This window comes from Cydia pomonella, chromosome 7 (assembly GCF_033807575.1).
Source record: "Cydia pomonella isolate Wapato2018A chromosome 7, ilCydPomo1, whole genome shotgun sequence".
Classification (NCBI taxonomy): domain Eukaryota; kingdom Metazoa; phylum Arthropoda; class Insecta; order Lepidoptera; family Tortricidae; genus Cydia; species Cydia pomonella.
In genome coordinates this window covers 19,283,682-19,306,381 of record NC_084709.1, presented here as the reverse complement: position 1 = coordinate 19,306,381, position 22,700 = coordinate 19,283,682, and the positions used below count along the sequence as shown (strand labels likewise).

At 35.6% G+C, this 22,700-nt stretch overlaps 1 protein-coding gene and 1 long non-coding RNA gene across 2 annotated transcripts; one reads left to right on the top strand and one right to left on the bottom strand.

Annotated features, from left to right (window-relative positions):
- The first annotated feature begins 3,913 nt into the window (after positions 1–3,913).
- On the top strand, positions 3,914–6,214 carry LOC133520087 (uncharacterized). Its single transcript, XR_009799698.1, has 2 exons — positions 3,914–5,730; positions 5,834–6,214. It is a non-coding gene; the product is annotated as an uncharacterized LOC133520087 (long non-coding RNA).
- Positions 6,215–11,027: 4,813 nt separating this feature from the next.
- Positions 11,028–22,700, bottom strand: LOC133520086 (uncharacterized). The gene is made up of 8 exons (XM_061854389.1): positions 22,427–22,700; positions 22,002–22,114; positions 21,104–21,356; positions 16,893–17,874; positions 16,339–16,448; positions 15,682–15,816; positions 14,738–14,972; positions 11,028–12,620 (listed from the first exon to the last, which is right to left on the bottom strand). The coding sequence occupies exons 4-8, from the start codon at positions 16,920–16,922 to the stop codon at positions 12,540–12,542; spliced, it is 591 nt and encodes a 196-aa protein (XP_061710373.1). The 5' UTR covers positions 16,923–17,874; positions 21,104–21,356; positions 22,002–22,114; positions 22,427–22,700; the 3' UTR covers positions 11,028–12,539.

The window sequence follows — 22,700 nt, the reverse complement described above, 5'->3', positions numbered from 1 at the left end:
CACTTAATACGCTCCTCCTCGCTTCGCTCGTCGTCGCACCTATCTTGTCTCTGCCAAATGAGTAGACATTATCGTATTATTATTTTTTTAGCCAAATGAACGATTTGGCGAAAGAAATGTATTCCAAATGTTGTGTGTCATAATAATATTCTACTTAACTATAACTCTATCAAGTAAAACGTTGGTTGCGAAAAATTGATTAGCAAGTGAAATTCGGTCAATTAAACTTTGGCGAAAAGGCAGAACACTGTTTACACTAAATAATAATCGGCACTTACGAGTACCAATAATATAATATTCCGCTCTTCTTTACCACTATATATTTTACTTAAACTACCTTTTACTCATATTTTCTACTTATAACATTTGTCGCCATTACAAATACATATAACAATTTAACAAAGAATAAGTATATATATATATAGTTTCCTGTTACACCAAATTACAGCTATAGTTTGTCAAAGGGCTATCTCATTTCAAACATAGACAGAGGGAGTCATACTATCTTTGTCTTACACTAGTACTAGCATCCAAAAGAAAAGGATGAGTATAGTTTTTATTGTTCTTATTTACTGACAAATTGGTTTGACCAACTATATAATACCTACAGCTATTGCTTCTACAGCTAATCTACAGCTCCAATATCATGAAAAGCTGTATAATTTGGGCCCTCTTTTGACTTAAAGGGGCTGTATTAGCGCTTATACAGACTTTGTAAAGCCTAAAATAAGACAGCTTTGTACAGCTTGAAAGCAAACGATTTCGATTTTTTTTTATACCACGACGGTGGCTAGCAACCACCGTAGCCCATGGACGCCTGCAACTCCAGAGGTGTTACATGTGCGATTTATGAATGTCATGAGAAAAGTGGTCGATTCGATTGTAAGCCTGTGACATTACCGATCACATCCGGAAGTGCGAACGCGAAAATTCAGGTTTGGCGGCAAGTTGTTTATTTCGAGAGGTCGGTTGGTGATTTAATTTTGTACATTTGGCCGGTAGATGAGATTGATGCATATTTAAATGCTGACCTAATTGTCAACTTGAATGACTGCTTGGGGACTGGTCTTTTGAATCGAAGCAATAGAGATCACCGAGATGATTTAATATTTGCGTCCACACTACACAATGCAATTGAGAAATTAATCAGATTGTACGAAAAATTGCCCCTTCTTAGTTGGCCTTATTTGTATTTTGACCCAAAATATTTTTTTAATTACATTAAATGTATCCAATTTCCTTGTCTGTATTACCATGAAATAAAAAAAAATATTTCTTCCAGGTCAAACTATATGCAACTACAACTAAAAATGCCAGATTTCAAAATACCTACGATCATATGTAAAATAAAATTTGAACTGACCGCGCAAAAGTAGCGCTCCTAGCGGTGAATTCTCGCGATATTCTCTAATTCAAACTTTTGAAAAAATCAGTATGAACTGCACTGGCCAAACTGTGGTATCATTTGTGCACATTGACTTGTCAATTTAGTACGCCTGGTTCTGGGGGCAAGTCTAATAAGCATTCGCATGTCGAGCACTAGGATGTTTACATTTGTCAGTTTTTGGGACCCTCCCATACGGATCCAAGTGTAAATAAAAGGTACTAACTAGAATTTTGATTCATTAAATACCTCTAGTCTTTAAAAAAGCGGCAAATTCCTTTTACGGCATGAAATGAAAAAAAAAAATCTGATCAGCAACGGTTGAGGTACATACACTCGTATAGGTACACTTACTGGCTTTCCTGCATAGTACTGAGGACTAAGCACGCCTGCAACACATAGGTGACACATGTGCGTTGCCAACCCTATTCAGCTATCTCCCTATCAGACTCTGTGCTATTACTATCCGAACATTGTACTCTTAATCGTCACCATGAAACACAAAATGACAAATACCTACTTATCTGATTAAGTCATTGTTGTAGTTTCTGTTGTTCCATTGGAAATTTTCCAAAATTGAGAAATTTCACATGGAAATTTTTAGGAAACCTATTATTATATGACGAAGGAAATTGTCCATTAAAAATATGAAAGTTTCCTTTATTACCTCAGAAAAAATCTTGAAATTACCGAAAAGGTTTTAAATCTTTTTAGTAACTTTCGGCAACTTATGCATCTGTGTGGAGATATATTCTAAATTCGCGCCTCGTATAAATCTAGCCCCAGTATGAGGGATTGGCCAACAAAAAGCCTAAATATCGTAATTTGTAGGCGCTTAGCGTACGTTTTATAGCTGTAGCGACAGGACAACAACTAAACGTAACAGCCGGGACTTAGTGTCACGATTCACGGCTCGGCATAACAATTTGCCAGGATTGAGTAAGATGTTTATTGGGTTTAAGGCGACTAGGGAAAATGGTAATGCTATTAGTCGGTATTTTTTTTTTCATGAACTATATAAAAATTGTATTTGAATATAACTACTTACTAAAATCCTTAAATCTAAGAATTATACAATGACACGCAGAACAATATCAGACGTATTACGTAGACAAATTACTAAAGAAAGTCGTTAACTCTTCTATACAGAATGTTTATTTAGTCACCTGCAATAATTTACGGAGTGAATATATAGGTCACACTGAGCAACTTTTACTATAGGACCAACCCCGAAATCGCGAAAAAAAATTTACTCTCCCATAGAAAATGTCAAGGTCAGACAGCTAAAATGCATTCTTCTTCTTCGCGTTGTCCCGGCTTTATGTCACGGCTCATCGTTGTCTGCTCATTGTTGGGATTAGTCCGGTTTTCTCGCGATGTTTTCCTTCACCGAAAAGCGACTGGTAAATATCAAATGATATTTCGTATATATCGGGACATCCGAATTGCAAGTAGCACGCTCTTACCGGTAGGCCTCCAGCGCTCAGACAGCTAAAATTTATGTAACAACAAATTTTGTTTCGCGACATCGGGGTTGGTCCCATAGTAAAAGTTGCTCAGTATGACCTATATATTCACCTCGTTAATTATTGCAGATGACTAAATAAACACCCTGTATGGAGGAGTTTATGACCTACTTTAGTAATTTGTCTACGTAATTAATTTATCAGCAACGCGCATATAATATATCTTACCATCAGACGGGCCGTATGCTTGTTTGCCACCGATGTAATATACAAAAAATATACATAACAAATCCAGATCAAATGAATATCCTATTACAAGTTTACAACAAACAGAATCTAGGTGTTTTAGAATATTAACTTTCCAAGCTGAACGTCGACGTCCCTGGTTTTTTTTAATAATCCGCTCTTTGACATTTTTCTGTTGGTAAACAATCTGTCAAATCATCATTTAAAAAAATACTGACTGCTATTAACATTAAAACTTTCCCTATAGCAAAGCTACTTCAAAATAAAATCAGTAATTTATAATCTAATAGTTATCTAAAATATTTAATATGGTTACTCCGTGATAGGTATGGTCAGATTGGTCAATGTCGTTGGAATTATCAGTCGCCTTAATTTGGAGTAAGTCATGCATGATTTTATGACCCGCTGAAGACATTACCTTTATATAGGTACTTTAATAATACATTTAATTTTCATATAGTTATATAGTATAGTTATTCGCTTCAAATTATCTTTTTACTAAAAAATATCTGTATTGCTATAAATAATCATAATGTCGTCACTTTTAGAGTTCCGTGTTTACCTACAACTAGAGATCCTTATAGTTTCGTCATGTCCGTCCTTCCGACCCTCCGCGGTTTAGCTCTGAACGTTTGTACTAGAAAGCTGCAATTTAGTATGGATATATCAATCACGCCGTATCCAATATTATGACAGCAATTTTTTTCTCGTGACGAATGGGCAATGGCATATCACCTATTTATTTTTTGTATTTTTAGGGTTCCGTAGCCAAATGGCAAAAAATTTTGGGGGTTCCCCATACTTACAACTGAAACTCAAAAAAAAATTTTTCATCAAACCCACACGTGTGGGGTATCTATGGATAGGTCTTCAAAAATGATATTGAGGTTTCTAATATTATTTTTTTCTATACTGAATAGTTTGCGCGAGAGACACTTCCAAAGTGGTAAAATGTGTGCCCCCCCCCCCCCTGTAACTTCTAAAATAAGAGAATGATAAAACTAAAAAAAATATATGATGTACATTACCATGCAAACTTCCACCAAAAATTGGTTTGAACGAGATCTAGTGAGTAGTTTTTTTTTAATACGTCATAAACGGTACGGGGTTCACGGGCGAGTCCGACTCGCACTTACTTGGCCGCTTTTTTGTAATAAGTGATATTAAATTTATATTAATATATTGCAGTGTTCAAGAAGCAAAATTCTTCCAAATCATATGTAAAATTTCAGGTTTCATCAAAATGAAACGTTGTCAATTGTATCTAATTTAATAGAGTGTTTCCTCGCCATTTTGAACTAAAAAAATCAAATCGTCCTTTAATTATAGTTATTAAAAATTCAAATCCTAATTTTAAATATTGTTTATTTCATAACAACACTTTGTGAATTTCGAAGAAAACCGTTAATTCTCATATGTTCAGATATGGGATGAAAGTGGAATTTTCCTTTAACTTTCTACTTGGAAAGTACAGTGAAAGTGTCTTTATAACCACCCAGTTTTTGTGTAAACTTGGCACTTGAAACATGCGAAAGAATTTGGCACTACACCAACTTACATTCCAAATAAGAAAAAGGTGTCTACATACCATCAAGGTATATATTGCCATTATTTTAATATGTGTAAGTGTATAAATAGAACATTTTTTATTGTTTAATACAATTTGAATTGTGTTTCGAACATTTCTATGTCTACAATGCTGCACTAAATACAAGTTTCTATTTGACCTAATGGTTAGTGAGAGTGACTGATAGAGAATGTCTTAAGGCATTACGAGGAAACATTCGTGGTGATTTTTCCATACAAACGTTTTTGCCATTTTCCTCTCTGGATTTTGGCCCTAGATTAATATTTTTGGTAATATAAGCTCAATATTACCAGTACCTGCGTTTGTACGTTTTGCATTTTTTGATACCCTTGGTTTTATAAGAACTAAGTTACTTTCAAAAGCGCTAAAAACGGCCAAATAAATGCGCCGTGTCCATTTACGGCCTAGCCTAGCATACAACATTGGCAACAATAAACGCACAAATCAAAGAGCATATAATCACAAATCAAAACAATCAGACATAGATAATTTCTTTCTCATCCCGTTCCAAAAATATCGGTACGATTGTCAAGTTTTGGAGAAGGAAAATGTCGAGAACGAAACCTCGATTCCTGAGACTTTTATGCGGGATTTTCGCCTAAACTGCAGTTGTCCTTATCGCACTAATTTTAAAAGCCACCCCCGTCAGCGTGACGGAGGTATTTACCTCAAATTTTCAAATCTGAGAAGGGGCTCACCTGGTATTATCTCTTTAAGTCCGCTGTTTGTAAAATTTTATATCGGGCAATAAAGTTTAAATAAGTACATAAATTTATATTAGACAGCAAAACATGACGGATTATGTAAACCTACCTATTAATGTAGGTGTGGTGAGTTAATCGGTTTTCCGCTTGTAAAACCTATCAATTGTTTCTTGGAGTTTGAATAACGTATCCGGTTATGACTGAATCATGATTTTTCATTAGATATGCATAATTTTATTAGTTACAGTTTCATCGTGACTCCCGTGGACGAGTTTATATGGCAATATACTCAGTTGATACGCAATTCAAGTTATCTTTTGCGGTTTACGTAGACTCCTACTCGTAAGTATTTACCCTAGAGGGATAACAAAAACGCGTTATTCTCATTTCTAATAAATTATGATTCAATAAAAAATCCACGATATATGTATATTTTTTAATTCAGATCGAAAATTGTTCCTGCAGGTGAAATGTTATTATTCTTATTCATTTTGAATTTGCTCATTGGTTATGTATACTCAAGAGAAAACAGATTTGAAACTGTCCCATCTAGTCAAAAACATGGGAACAATCTCAGAACCTTAGAATTACTTCCTCTTTATGGAAAACGTTATCCAGATTGGGAACATAGCTCAAGAAAAAGAAATACCAAAAGAAGACATAGAAGAAAATGTAAAGAAGTGTGTCTGCAATATTCTGAGCATGACAAAAATGGTCGCACAAGGTACTCGTCGGTATTATGTAGTCTCAGAGATGTAGCAAAGCTGTTTGAAGACAGATTTGATAATGTAGAAGTTGTATCGGATTAATATTTATTTACAAATAAGTTTTTTTTATCTAATCCTTTTTGTGTGTATGTCCATGTGAGCTATCGATGCCTATTCTATTAATGGCCAGTTCTTGTGAATAAATATGTTACATAATACTTATAATTTATCTGAAAGTAACGCCTAAATATAATAATCTATCACAAATACTTGAGTTTACTTTTGAATGTAAGTATTTGACAGGCGTTGGTAAGAGGATACGCGAAAGTGAACGGCTATATTTCAATTTATATTTTACCACAGCTTATAAGTACTTTTGATGTTGTTTAAGATATTATAATTACTTCACAGGTACATATTAAGGGTTAAATGAAATCATTATGTACACAATATTTTTTCTAAGATAGCAACCAACACCTAAATTGATAAACAAGAGTAAATTTGGTTTGTTACAAAGTACATCTACAGTAGATCTTTGCCTAGAAGTAAGCATTAAAAAAATACAACTGTTGTACTATATTATATGAATATTCGTAATAACGCTGCTTTTACCATCTTATAGATAAGTGCCAGCTCGCCTTACGTGCGCGCTTCTAATGAAGAAGATTGAGATATCGCTGGCAATCATTAAATTTAAAAATATATGTACTGGAGCAGGTAGTAACTTATACAACTAGGGCATAAAACTACCCATTTCATCCTAGTCTAGGCGATTCATCATTTGAGAATAAAATGGGGCATTTATGCCCGAGTTATATAGTTAGTTACTCTACATAGTCTTCACTGCCATTGCGAGGAAAATATACAAAAATATGCAATATTATAGTTTATTTTACCGTATTTATTCAAGACTTAAGAAATTAGTACTCGAGTCAGCGCGCTCTACAAGCCCTAACTTCACAAACTCTACACCTTATTCAAAATATGTGGCTAGGCCGTTTGTCTACTGTCTCATGGGCGTAAGGTGAAAATTTATTCACTATATATTTTTTTTATCATACAATACTTTTTGTAGTAACGAAACTGCCAAGCCATATATTTTGACGTGACGTGTAGGCTTTGATGATCATCATTGAGTAAGTGAGCCAGTGACGAAATCGGGTTTTTTTTTAGATATTAATAAAATCTAAAGTTAGAGAGAGCTATGCAATTGAAATGTTTTATCCTTAATAAGTCTACTATTGACATTATATCCCGAGAATTTTGTTTATCTGGTATAATCCAAACCCAAGTTATGACGTTCGAAAAAAACGATAGCACTTCGAGAAGTAGTAGGTAGTGCCCTTTCGCTTTGCTTTGCTCGTTTTGCCGGGGGCACTACCGGGTCCCCAGTTAAAAGTTTAAGGAAAATGTATTCAAAGTGTTAACATTCGTACACATAAAAGATATCGGTTTTCCTGGACGTTTTTCACCCATTTGTATTTGTACTTATACTTACTTACCTACTTAAGTAAGTACTAATTTATTTCTTATGTATTCTGTATATTTGTGTCCTAGCGGAAATACAGTTATTACATACGGTATATTTTTTGCAATAAAAAATGGGAAAAACGTTAGTTAGGTTAGATAGATAGATATGCCATTTTATAGTATCAACGATAAGGCAAATTATAATTTAAATCGAAAATGTAGCGGTTGTAAAACTTTCAGTATATAACTGTGCCCAACAAAATCTTAGAATCTGGTTTCAGAAAAGTAAACCTATCAAAACTAATTAAAAAAATGGATAAAACTATAATTTCCAAGCGCTAACTGTGCATATCACACAAATCGTCTACACTCATGAATTGTTACGCAAATTCAAAAAATGTCAAAAAGCGAATCTTTAACTTACCTGTTCCGAAAGTTTTCTCCGCCTTCGGTAAACGATTTGGGGACCATCTTAAGGCTTCAACCTACAATGCCATGCTAAAGCATTGTCATCTCAAAGGCAGATCAGTTATAGAGGCCAAAAAGCTTAGGTACCTACACCTTTCTTCAATCACTTAACTACGTGGAGACAGAAGCTATACTAAGTAATATTTTATAATGTACGCAAAGATTTAAGTATAATTTTTAGTAATTTTTGTAACTTGCATGCTACACTTAAGTAACTAAATTCAGATACTGTACAAACGTAACTGGTTCCTCGCGATACAGGTCTCACTTAGTGCGGGGGCCCCTGGTAAATAATGTGAACTTAATTTAGTTGGTAAATAAATGATTTTATTTTATTATTATATGGCCAAGATCAAGTAAATATAGGGACTTTCACATACTTATCTGAGCGTATATGTATATTTAGTTGATGCTAGTCACGGATTCTCATTAACTTCATCATAAGTGTACAATACGAGGACGACCATAATAAGGAAAATGAATGCAGAATCATTATCTTACAAAAACAATATCTAGGTAAAAAAAACTTATAAGAATAACTATAGAATTTCCGTTTAAGGGTCCCCAGCATGCTCGGTTCTCCATACAAACATAGTTACGCTCTCATTTTAAAACGACTAGCTAGATTGCTCTAAAACTTTGTACTTACAATAGGATAAGGTAAGGTATAGTAAGGTAAGGTAGGTATACGAGTATCAAGGGCTGGAATTATTTTATGTAGCTTCAGACACCATAGTAAAAAAAAATACAGCTATAATTTAAGATTTTCATACAAAACTTGTTTTTGCTCTATAAGGTAGGAGGAATATAAATTAATTTCAGCCCTAGATACATACCATCATAACACACGAACATGTCCGAATAGTAACCGAAGGCAACCTGTCCTGACCTTGAACCTCAAACGATATCAAAAGATAACCCGGATATTAGAACATAACAGAAGCATCAATTTGCGTATATTTTGTTACTTTTGTTGTTTTTATATTAATTTAAAAAGATAAATTTAAATATACCAAGTAAGATCTCTTCTAAATCAAATCTTTACACATAATCCAGGAATAAAAAAAATGTTTAGAATGGAAAGCAATACCATACATTAATTTTGTTAGATTATTTACGACAGAAAGGGGTAAAATTTTCAAGAACGTGATGATTTCACAAACATAAATGGTAATAAAACAATGACATAATATATATGAACAGATAACTAATGTGTTGAGTAACAAAGTGATACACAAGGACTTTACGATAGGATTCCTCGTATTCTTAATACCTTTCATAGCTAAGTAATTTGGATCCTTAAACTACGTCCAAAAGAGAGGTATGGGCATTGCGAATGTCATCTCGCTTTGTGTGGTAGGGCACAGCCAGTGGATGTCATTCCAGATAGAGCAAAGCCCAACTGGGGAAGTACCTTCACCTTACAGAAAACAGCAGCCAAATAACACTAGACCCTACTCATAGTGTTGTGTTCCTGCCGGTGAGTAAGCTCAACGAGGGGGGGCGGGTTTAGGGTCGGCAACGCGCATGTAACTCCTCTGGAGTTGCAGGCGTACATAGGCTGCGGACACTGCTTACCATCGGGCGGGCCGTATACTTGATTGCCACCGACGTAGTATAAAAAAAAAAGTCCAGATAAGAAGAAGGCAATCAAAGCACAAACAAAAGTGGCACAAACATCCGATTTCGGGCCAGGTACGCTCCCAGCACACCCGCTACCTGCTCTGTAATTAATGTTATTATTTTCAATAATTTAGTAAAACATGTCAACATTTGTACCTTTTTAAAAAGGTTATGAATTACGGAATCCATTTTTGTAATTTTCACGCGAAGTATCATACACTTTTTTGACCGTGACCATTGAATTTAGACTCCTGGTTGACTGGGCTAAAAACATAGTAAATAAACCCTAGAATAACCCCTTTCAAGGAATAGGTCGAATTAAAAGTTGCTCTGTATACTCATGTCATTGTATGTGCAGAGTTTCGTTACAATACAACACGTAGTTTTAAAATGAGAGCGGAACTCTCTTTGTATGGGAACGTGAAATTCGGCTGAGCTTGCCGGGGACTTTAAATGACGCGGTTTGTAAGAAGTTCTTATGGTCACTTCACTGGGCAAAGTTTCGGATTCATGAAGTTTGTATTAGGTATGTTAACACTTTAGTACCATGCGCCCCATTTCCAATACAAAACGCCTATCGTATTCTTCGCAGTGGATGTGTTGGAAAAGTAAAAAAATCGTTTATTTCACTAAACTCCGATATCTTCTACTGGAAATTAACCGCGCAACTTTTCCAAGCGCCTGAGATAAATGTAAGTACCTAGCTGCGACTTCATCCGAGTACCTACTAGGTTGCTAATACTCGTATCCATCCTTCAATGGTCTCATTCACGATGACGCGCAGATTTGTCAAATCTAACCTTTAATAACATGACAGTACGAGTCAAGGCACGCGTCTTCGTGAATGAACGATATACCAATTTAGATATTCGCTGATATGGACAACCTCAGCCAAATACATAAACATAACATTTGACATATATCTATGTCTAGTACTAATTAGTTTTTAATTTCGATCGTATGGCGGCTAAGTCCATGTGACTCTTAAGGGGAGGCTAACACAAATTTTAACTTTTTATATATTATATAGAATTGTTACAGGTTTTAATCAAGGGCTTATGCAATAAAATATTCAACGTAACGTAAACTAGGTTATATTTGCAACTATTTGACTTAATGTCCTATGTCCCCTAGATGGGGCAGAGGGCGTCCACAGTGTGCCGCCATCTGGATCGGTCTTGAGCTTCGTGCTTGATTTCGCTCCAAGTCTTCCCAATACCCTTCACCTCTACAATAATAGTCCGGCGTGAGGTCTGCTTTAGACAGCACGGTTTTCTCTTTCCTCGGGGATTCCAATTGGATTGGATTAGAATCCTCAAGGAAGGGACAGACTCTAACCAAAACTATACTAGGAAAAATGAAACACAAAAACATGCCTAATTTTCCTTGTCATGCATACCACAACAGTGTAATTTTAGTATACAATAGCTAGTTACTATAGTAATATATAGCCTAGTGGTGTCACGAGCTAAATTTTACTATAAGGATAAAATAAATAAATATTATAAGGACAATCTTACAAGTCGACCGAGTCCCACAGTAAGCTCAATAAGACTTGTGTGGTAAGTACTAGATGACGATAAATATAATACATAATAGGTACACATAAATACTTAAAATACACATAGAAAACATCGGCGAGGCCACTGCGCTATGCAACATCAGGCAGCCAGTGCAAATCATGCTAACTATTGATACAACACATCACCTACCGTTATTTAAGAAAAGGCTACGAATAGGAATATGGAAAGTGAGAAAACATCCATAACTTAGAATAAAATATTTGTGATAAACACACAAATAAATGTCCTTACCAGGATTCGAACCCGGGACCTCCTGCTTCTTAAGCAGGGTCACTACAGACTGGGTTAAGAGGAAATTGGACGGCCGACTCTCCATACTAACGTAGTCCCCATTTTCCTCTCTGGATATTGATATTTTGGAAAATATTTTCATCAATCAATCAATCAATCATCATTTATTGCACCATGGTAAAAATCAAGAGTTTTTACAGCATTTATACAAGTATCTCATGGACCCTATTAGGGTATGGCAAACCTTTCCTTATACTAATATAAACTATTTACATATGTCATGCAATAAAGCATATAAGGTAGCATCGTATTCAATGATAAGACTAAATAGAACTATGTTTCATAATAAAGCTATCTGCGAAGAAATCTTTAACAGAGTAATACACTTTTCTCGCAAGGAAACATTTAATTTTTTTTTATCCTTTTTTGTATCCTTTTCTTCAGCCTTTATATAGTCTGGAATATGATTGTAGCATTTAGCTGCTGCATAAAGAGGGCTTTCCCTATATATTTGTAATTTAGGCGCGGGTAGCAGGTAGGTATAACTAAAAATTCGAAAAAAAGCAAATTTAGGAGCATAGCTGTCGTTGATACATAATAAATTCTATCTAGGCTCCATGTGTACGCTCTTATTCTCTCAACAATAAACTTGTGTACAGAGTATTTAAATATCTTGCCCGTTCAGCAACTTCTGACGCTTATTGTATGTACCTCCAATTGTGAAAGTATAAATTATCTACTTATAGAGATATAATACATCTATTATTTTTGATTTTTAATGTTTATGATTATAATATAACAATATAGTATAACAATTATAAAGTTAAAGACACTAAAAGACATTAAAAACGAAATCAATTGATACCTACCAAAAAACTACCTGTGCATAAATAAAATTAACTTAAATTACGACAAATCATTTTTTTAAATTAATTTCGTATTAGTGTAGTGATGAGGGGTCATAGCCATTTTTGGCCACAGCTATTGCGTGATTTGGCCGTAAATATTATTATAAAACTAATTTTAAATTAAATTCATGTTATGTTACGTTAGAGTCTTGCTTCCAAGTTCAACCAAGAAGCGAGGCTACTATTGCAGGCGAAGCTCCTCCGGTTCCGCCGATACGATTCACCAGAATACCTGTTGTCGTCTGAAAAAATAAAGGTAACCTAAACTACTATGCATTTTCTTAATCTGACGGTTACAAGTTCGAAAATCATTATCTGTCAGATTAAGAAAATGCGTACAAACAATTGTCAGATTAAATATTAGCACAATTATAGCATCAACGTGGTTGGATTAACCAAATCCACAATCTACTTAACGATTTTTTTAACTGCCCAACAACCCCCACCAACCAACGGACATAGACGGATAAAAGTGGTTAAGGTAGACTCCACGGGTAGCAAGATATCATTAATAACTTAATCAGACTCGCTCGAGTAACTACAAAAAACTCACCTGGGGATCCCCTACCAAACGATTTAGAGGGGCCATTTAGATACGAATACCTTCTACCACAGAATTGAGCTAAATTTTCTCAGGGCACAGTATGTAGCTCCACATCTATAAAGTTACTTGGCAAAATATAACGGGATCGTCCATACTAAAAGAGAAAACGTTTTTCCACTTCTAAATATTTTGCATTCTCTATGATATTTACCCGACTGCCAAAAGGAGGAGGGTAATGTTTTTCGAGTGTATGTATGTATGTCTGTTTCTTTGTGGCCTCATGTAGCCTAAACGGCTTCATGGATTTTGATGTATGAGGTATCGATCGTTAGATTCGTCTTGATCACGGGAGCTCATAGGATGGGATAGGATAGGATTTTTTGGGGATAACTAAAAAGTTATAAATAAAAATAAAAATATTATACTTAAAAAACAAAAAAACCCGACTGCACACTAAAAAAGAGGAAAACAAGCCCCACAAGAATATTGTTGTTGATGGTAAGTATCGCAGGCGGGGACCAACAACCAAAATGACTATAAGTAAAACTAGGTTTATAAGTTTTCCATTTTTTTTTTTCAAAATTTGCAAAACAAAGAAAAAAGCAAAAAACGAAACCTATAAACCTAAAATATATTATGCTGAAGCGATCGACATCAAAATCAAAGTGATTTGTTAAGATTTAGTTAGTGGAAACCGTTTTCTCCACGTGGTCACAGATCACCCATCATAGAAAACTAATCGTTGGAAGCCTCGGCCCGGACCCGGACCGTTCTAGCGTGTATCATTCTTTTCTGTGCGGAAATCCATATTAATTAAAACAAAAATATTACTTTGCTAATCGGCGAAATAATATTTTGCAAAGCAGTCAGTGCTAACCCGTTATACTCACTTGCGTTTTACTTACGTATGCGTATTAGGTAACGGTGCGCAAGTAAGTATAACGGGTATGTTTTTGTTTTCATTTTTAAACAAAACTACTTGCCCCTAGCCCCTATCGTCAAGGCACCATTGTGTTAGCTGCATTAGCTAGCATTTTTTTTTTGTTTTGCAAATATAAAAAGCGGCCAAGTGCCAGTCGGACTCGCCCATGAAGGGTTCCGTATCATGTATGTCGTTTGTTAAAAAAAAATAACTTACTAGATCTCGTTCAAACCAATTTTCGGTGGAAGTTTGCATGGTAATTTATATCATATATTTTTTTTAGTTTTATCATTCTGTTATTTTAGAAGTTACGGGGGGGGGGGGGGTACATTTTACCACTTGGGAAGTCTCTCGTGCAAACTGTTAAATAAAATGATATTTGAAAACTAAATATACGTATGGGTATGATGAAAAAAAAATTGAGTATCAGTTCTAAGTATGGGGAACCCCCAAAATTTATTGCTTTTTTTTTCTATTTTTGTGTGAAAATCTTAATGCGGTTTATAGAATACATCTACTTACCAAGTTTGAACAGTATAGTTCTTATAGTTTCGGAAAAAAGTGGCTGTGACATAAACGGACAGACATACGGACATGACGAATACATAAGGGTTCCGTTTTTTGCCATTTGGCTACAGAACCCTAAAAAAAGAAAACCTTTAAACCTAGTTTCTCATTGTGTCAATAACATACAAAAAATCATGGAGAATGGAAGATATTTAGAAGTGGAAAAACGTTTTCTCTCTTTGTATGAATAATCCCGTGGTATACTTCCCTCTTAAGTAAAATGGGACGGGTAGTCTATCTCGCGAGTGAAATACTGTCGCACTGCTCCTGTGCTAGGTCTAGATCGTTTTTCTTTTAGAAAATATGCAATTCCAATTATACTTTACCTCATATTCAGATGTTTCAGTTGTATAATCAGTGCCAGTTTCCGACCAGCTGAGTGTGTAACTATCGGAATCCTGTTCCGATCCAGTTTTCCGATTAGTTTGCACGGGCAATGACCCAGCAGCTTTCTCACTGTAATTAGGGTCATGGCCATCTTTAATTGGAATGCGGGTGTCAGAGTACTGGTCGTTTTCCTGAGTTAATTGGTTAATCTCTGGAGATTGTTGTGGTTGAATTCTGTAAATGCGAAAACACATATTTTTACTTTGAGTCATAGTATGTTTTGCTTAAGTTGTTTTGTTTATTAAGATTCCGGTAAAGGTAGCACTATAGAAAAATACTCATGGTATTAATTAAATTGAAAATTAGACTCGACAATTCGACAAAAGAAAAGGTAATATGGATGAATACCATTTACAAGTTATTGTGATATGGTTACTTTTATGAATATTGTTGAATTAAAAAAAAGTCAAAATAATTACGAATTTAAGTTTATTTGCGACTTTGTATCAGAGAAGGGTATGTTAATGCTTCATCTGCAATAAGGACCTTTTTATCCGAATTTTCATTGGAATTTCAGATTAAAACTTCCTTATTGCCCTTGAAGCATTAGGACCCTTCTGTGATGGAAAGCCACATTTATGATAGTAACGTCATCACCTGGCACTTTCTTAAGTCGAATTGAGCTACTGTACTGTACCTACTAAACTAGGTACAGTTTCTGTACTACAAGTAAATATACAATTTCAAAAGCAGTTAAGTGAAACAATTAGAACGTCGTCACCGTTTGTGTTGTTTCTGCTGAATTTGTGTATGTTGTTAGTTGAATATAGTTAGTGTCATCCACGATGGCGCGCAGATTTGTCAAATCTAACCTTTAATAACATGACAATACTATTGAAGACACGCGTCTTCGTGAAAGACACGATACACTTAATTTACTTACATTTCATATATGCCTACAGGAGCTGGGTAAAAGTAGTCCCCGTTTTGTTCGCTGTTGTCATCATTGGAAAACCGATTGCTCCTACCAAAAGGAAAGTTGGTGTTTTGTGGCTTTTGGATCTTAAATACTTGTGGACTGGGGACAAAAATGCAGCTTAGAAACAATAATTAGAACGTAAACAAATGGTTGGCTTAAATTAATGACACGTCAAATTATACAATCCATGAGTTTTTTGTCTAGGGTACGTCTCGGTGTAAAATTGCTTCTGATGTAATTAATCTTGCCAAAAATATAAAAAAAATCTAGTTAGCAGCTTGTCTTTTGGTATTTTTATGGCTATGTATTTATGTAACCTATTTATACCTATCTCACCAGACGAGCGGTTTGTATTCATAATTATCCTTTGCTACTCGTACTAAATACGAACTAGAACTACTAAGAACTACGAGTAGAGCACTGACTTTTCAAAATAACAGATGTGTATTGGACGTGTCACACTTGTCTATCAATTCTGCCCTACCACGAATAGCACTTTGAATTTGAAATTTATTATACAATAAACAATTGAATATGTTTTCCAATCTCTGTTCTGCGGTAGGGCAGCAGAACTCCCCATATTTTATGAAAAATATTTTGATGAAATACGGTTTTACTTACATTTCCCCGATTCCAGTTTTTACTTTTGCTGGTGCTGACGTACCAAACGCATAATAAGGAGCACTGAATACCAAAGCGAGCAAACTACACGTTATCATTAAAAATTGCACCTGCAATAAAAAAACGCACATTCTTATTCATTCGGTTTTTAAAGGGTACTGAACAGAACCCCTAGTTTAAATTTATTCGATAGCGTGACGTAACGTACGAGTTTGCGGGACGTTTTGGAAACTCAAAATCCCATACAAAATGACACTTAACGCAAATGCGCACGTCACGTTTTGCTATCGAATAAATTTATACTAGGGATACATTTTATGTAAAATACCATAAATTTACACTACTTAATCATTATAGTAATTTAATGACTTGTTAATTTATGTAAAACCAAACGGATGACCTTTCCAACGCAGAAATTTCATTAAACATCGATCGTATAAGTATCATTAAACATTATAATAAATTATTAGTATATCACAGAAATAACAATGAATGGAAGGTACGTATTCTTGACTTTATTTTCATTAAAGTTTTATACGATAACTTTTACTTACCACAATATTTATACCAGGAGACTTATTCATTTTCCTGGATTTCAATTAAATCAAATCCACAAATACAAAATGGAGATGCGACTTGGCCCCTGTCGTTAAGAGGAGTGACTAGTGACGCTTTTTTACCTCCTTATGAACGACGCATATTTTTTAGAGCGTTTTGTCTTTTTGTCATACCTAATGACTATACCCGTAATGATTTTCCTACTGGCGTCTACGTTTGTATTCAAACCGGTAATTATATTTAAATTAAAGTGTGTATATATTTAGTGATTGTTTGGTAAATATAAATTATTAGCGCTGTCGATAACTATTAAATTTGAGCAGCCATTGAAAAAGCCAAAAAAAAATAATAATAATAAAAAGACACAAAAATAACAAGATGGTAGAAGTAACCAGTGGTCAGTGCTCACTGATTGGTATTGGTTGATTAGTTAACATCAGAGACAAGTAAATAAAAAGTCTGTCAATCGACAAAAAATCGCCCCGACCCGGCAACTATTGTTTCTCTTTATGGTCGCGTCACTTTTGTTTACGAATTGAAAACATTGGGGTTAAAAGGAATAACTTTCCAGTGTTTATTAAATATAAAAGAATTGTATATATTAACGATATAGAGATCACTATAAATTAATATAATTTACAAAAAAACTATAAGACATTTGTCAAGCAAGTAATTTAATTTTAATATTAGCGACCCTTAATCAAACACGGACATCCAAACGTTGGTTATTTATTCTTTAAGTACAGAGCAAAATATTCCGGCATAATATGGATTGTCACAAGCGATTACACTTCGAAAGCAAATAAAATATGTTTCAATACAATCTAAATGCAATAAATAAAAAATAAAAAAATCCTAGTATAGAAAATTAAAGTTAAAAATGAATAATATAAGTGCACCCATGATTCAACCACTGCCAAGAAGCGACGCTAAGACCGCGGGCGGAGGACCTCCGATGCTGTTTATATCAGTTGTTGTCTGAAAAAAACAGTGAAATATTTGTAGATTAAATATAAGAAAACTATAGTTTACATTCAGCGTTCATATCAGCGAAAAGAACAAGTGCTTGCAATCTTATGTACCTAATATATGTATGTATGTTGTGCACTTCGCTTTTCAAAATATCTTCCAATTCTAAAGCCATGTATTCACTATAAACATTTTGTTTCAGAAACATAACCCTGTTTGGTTTTAGAAACAGAAATCCTCGTGTTTCGGAAACACAGAAACAATTGCGGTAACGGTAACCACAATTGTTTATTTAGTCATAGAAAAGGTAAAAGAAATGGAAGCACAGAGAGAATGGGAAGAAGAGACTAGCTGCAGACAGTCTAAGATGATGGTCAAGGGCATTGATCACAAAAGAACCAGGTATCTTCTGAAACTAGGTAAGAGCAGTCTGAGAATATTGACAGGTATCATTACTGGTCACAATACTCTCAACAGACATCTCAAGGTAATGAAAATAAATAGAGACGCCTCCTGTCCACACTATGGTAAGGAGGAAACTAGCTTCCGTCTACTAGCAGAATGTATAATGTACGCGGCACTGCGATATAATACATTCGGTAGAGACTCACTAATAGAAAACGAACTAAAGGACGTCGAACTTAAAGATGTCCTTCTGTTCTGCAGGAAAACAAGAAGATTTGAGGAGATTGGTATGGGAATGCCGCCGGGACAGTAACCTGCAGCTCCAACTTCAGGGAATTGGGCTGAATGAACGCAACACGCGATCGACAGCCCGCCTGCTTCCGGCCGGGCGTCCCTAGGTCCCTACACTACATCTACATCTACATCTACATTGTTTATTTATCGCCAAGTTCATTGTATCTCAGACCATTCACACTTGTGAGCTGAAATATTGTTTATGTAAACATCTGCATAGTGTTTCAGAAACAGTGTGTCCCAAACATTGTTCATAGTAAATACGCACCTTAATGGTTTTACAAATGTAGGCATATCCTTTGTAATGATACTTTTGACCCGTAGTATCATCAACTACTATTGATGCTGACGGTATTAATACCCAATCTTGGCTACATACAAAATAAAAATATCAATTTATTGATTATTCATAACTCTTACTGCAACGAGATAAGGTCTATCGATGATTAACAAAGTGTGTTGCACACCACTACAAACTTGAGCTGAGCTACGGACTGGATGTAGCCAAAAGAAATGATGATGACCAGACCCTCTAGCATGCTTGAGTCGTGCGCGAAAACGCAAGTCATGCTAGAGTATCTGGCTGACTAAAATGCAGATCATAGCGGAATTACATTTTTTTTCAACAATATCTACTTGCCTAGTACAGGCTTATCGACGTAAATAGAGTGATAATGAAAATGACCGTCTTTCTTAAGATGAAAGTTTATATGTTTATAGTAAGTGTATAAATAGAATATTGTTATATTGTTGAGAATAACTTGATTTGTGTTTCATATTCCCTCTCATTGTGTACAATCCTGCACTAACTGCAAGTTTCTGTTTGACCCCAATGGTTGACTGGTAGAGAATGCCTTAAGGCATTAAGTCTGTCATTTGTACAATTTTATATCGTCCAATAAAAAAAAGTGCACTACCGCGAGAGAACACTTTTGCATACAAACGTAGTTCCCATTTCTTATTTGTACATACATATTACTAGCTGTTGTCCACGATTTCGTCCGCGTGGATTTATTTCCCGAAACACACTTATTAGGGGCTGAATTTTAAAAAAGCACTTAAAATTATTTTCATATATTTTCTTGTTTTGATCGGTCCGGTTTTGCACTGTTTCGGTTTCTTTAATCAGTGAGTTTCAGGTAAGCGAGAGATTAGCCCACTGTACCCTAGCCCAATGGTGGGGCTGCCACCTTGGAGCCATTGGGCATGCTCGGTTTTGTTTCGGGTATCCTCCCTAGTGAGTTAGTTCTGCTTTGAGGCGCAGAAGATTCGCCTTTCGCCCTGCATCCTCAGCTCAGCTGCAACACAAAGGTAGCGGTCGCGCGGCGGATGATGATCGGATGACCTTCGAAGTGAGGCAATGAAGACGGGACTCAAAGTTAACATCCGGAAGACCCAGGAGATGAGGTGTAGGGCGGCAAGTACCGTGCCGCTCCTTATTGGCACAGAGGCTGTGGAGCAAGTCCACAAATTTACTTTCCTCGGGAGCGTCGTGTCAGAAACTGGAGGGACCGAAGAAGACATCGCTTCGAGAATAGCCAAAGCAAGAGCAACCTTCGCACGGCTCCGACCCGTATGGCAATCAAGTAAACTGACTCGGAGAGTCAAGCTCAGAATATTCCGATCAAACGTAAAAACCGTATTGCTGTATGGATGCGAGACGTGGACTGCCTCCGCCGCATTCTCGGTATATACTGGCCCGAGAAAATCTCTAATGCCAGCCTCTGGAGATGCTGCAATGAGACCCCGATCGACCAGCAGATCAAGCGTCGGAAATGGAGTTGGATTGGGCATACACTCCGAAGGGATCCTAAACACATACCGAGGCAAGCCCTAGACTGGAATCCCCAAGGAAAAAGGAAATGTGGCCGTCCAAAGCAGACCTGGCGCCGGACTATAATTACAGAGGCGAAGGCTATTGGGAGGACTTGGAACGAACTCAAGCACGAAGCTCAAGACTGATCCGGATGGCGGCGCACTGTGGACGCCCTCTGCCCCATCTAGGGGACATAGGACAATAAGTAAGTCCATATTTTCTTATTCTACTAATTTCAAGTCCTGACTCAAATCGTTCTCATTTCAAACTTTTAGCCCCTTTTTAACCCTATTAGGGGATGAAATTTCCAAAACGCTCAAAATTACTTTTCTCGTATTTTATAAAAATATCTTATTACGGAGTTTCAAGTTCTTAACTTAATATACAACTCCATTTCCATACAAATTTTCACCCAGATGTCAATATCCTGAGAGAAAAATGGTCACTACATTTGTAACAAAAAGTGGTCATCCACTATCCTCTCCCGAATCTTCATTCGGAAATCACGCGTCAAATCTCAAATTGTTTTAATATCGTCCCGATAAATTAGAAAAGAAATCTATATAAATAACCCTTTACACGTGTAATGCCGTCATTCACATTCGCGCAAATACGCAAACAGTACATTCGCGAAGGTGACGCGAATATTATCCCGTTGAGCCCATCCATACGGTATCGTGACGAAAGGAAAACTTGACTTTGAGAGTAAGTAGATTACTTTACCTCATTATCTGTTTCAGTAGTGTAATCAATGCCAGTTTCCGACCACCCAAGTGTGTCAATATCGGACTCTAGTGTTGAACTATTGTTCGAACTAGATTCTACAGGTCTGGACACTTTCTGAGTGTTGCTAATAGGGCTATGGTCATCTTTGATTGGCTTGCGGGTAGAGAGCTTGTTTTCCTGGGTTAACTCGTTAGTCGTTAATGATTGAAGTGAAGGTTGTTGTGTTGAAGGTGTGTGTTCTGGTTTAATTCTGTAAAAAATATAGTTCAGTTACTATATTTGTGACATTCTATGATGTAAGGTACGGTGTACATTCTGGCGGTCGACGCCATTATTAGCAACGCCTCAATACTAATGCGGTACTACGCGACGTAAGCACCGACCGTCATAAGGTAACTTTTTGTCGTGGAACGTCACATTTTATTCCGCTAGATAGAGAATTAAATAACAATCCAAATGGAGAAAATAATATTCTTATGATGATCAAAGGTTACTTTAATTTAATGGATTAATGGTGGCGATGTCAGGGTCGAAATGTAATTTTTTTTAATTTGCCGAATTGTTGAATTGCAAAATTAATCAGTTTAGACGTGACATGGCCACATCTCATAAAAATAGCAAACTATTGGTCATATTAATACTGTCATAATCTGGTAGCTAGCACAAAATACTGTAAATTGGTAAAGCGGATAAAAACGAAAAAAAAGTCTTGAAAACTCGTCGCGTTCCACTTTACGTTGTTAGGTCGTTACCCATTCCCATTTGAAGCCACTTCACCCATGTCACTTTTAGAAGTAAAATAAGTAGCATTTCATAATATACAATATTCTGTTTATTTATGTAATCAGGATAATACCCCTGTCATTTAAAAGAAATAAATTATAATTTGACTTACATTTTTCGGATTTCGGTTTTCACAATTTTTACTGGTGCTTTTAAATCGACACCAAAAAGAGAAACACTGTATGCGGAGCCGAGCAAACAACACGTTATTATTAGAAGTAGGATCTGAAAAGGAAAATCATAGATATTTTATCATTGAATCTGCTTTTAAAAGGCCTAATTTAATGACTTGTTAATTGATAAAAGTATTGCACATTTCAAAAACATGTATAAATGTTAAAAAAGGATCATATTATCATAAAAAAGGATTAATAATAGATTACATTGGATAAAATAGAGCATGTAAGTGTTAAAATAACAAGTAATCGGACATTGCGCAATGATAAAAATGAAACATGTCTAAAAATAAACATTGTATACCTATTTCATTAAAGCGCTCACGCAAGCTCATTTAAGTAAGACAAAACGGTCACTAACCTTGATAGTTTTTAGAGGAACTTTCATTTTTCTGGATTAATATTATCAAACTCACAAACTCCAAATACTGTTGACGTTGTGGCCTCTATCGTTAAGTTACTACAACGTATGACTGAGTACTCTGTGTGGTTGCAGTATTGAAAATAAATAGTTTAAAGTGACCACTTGCTCTCTACTTAGGGCTGGTTTTATAGTTAGCGCCACAGACAAGCAATTAAAAGCCTGTCAATCTCCGTGCATAACTGTTTTTTCGTGGCACCGTTTTATAAGAACT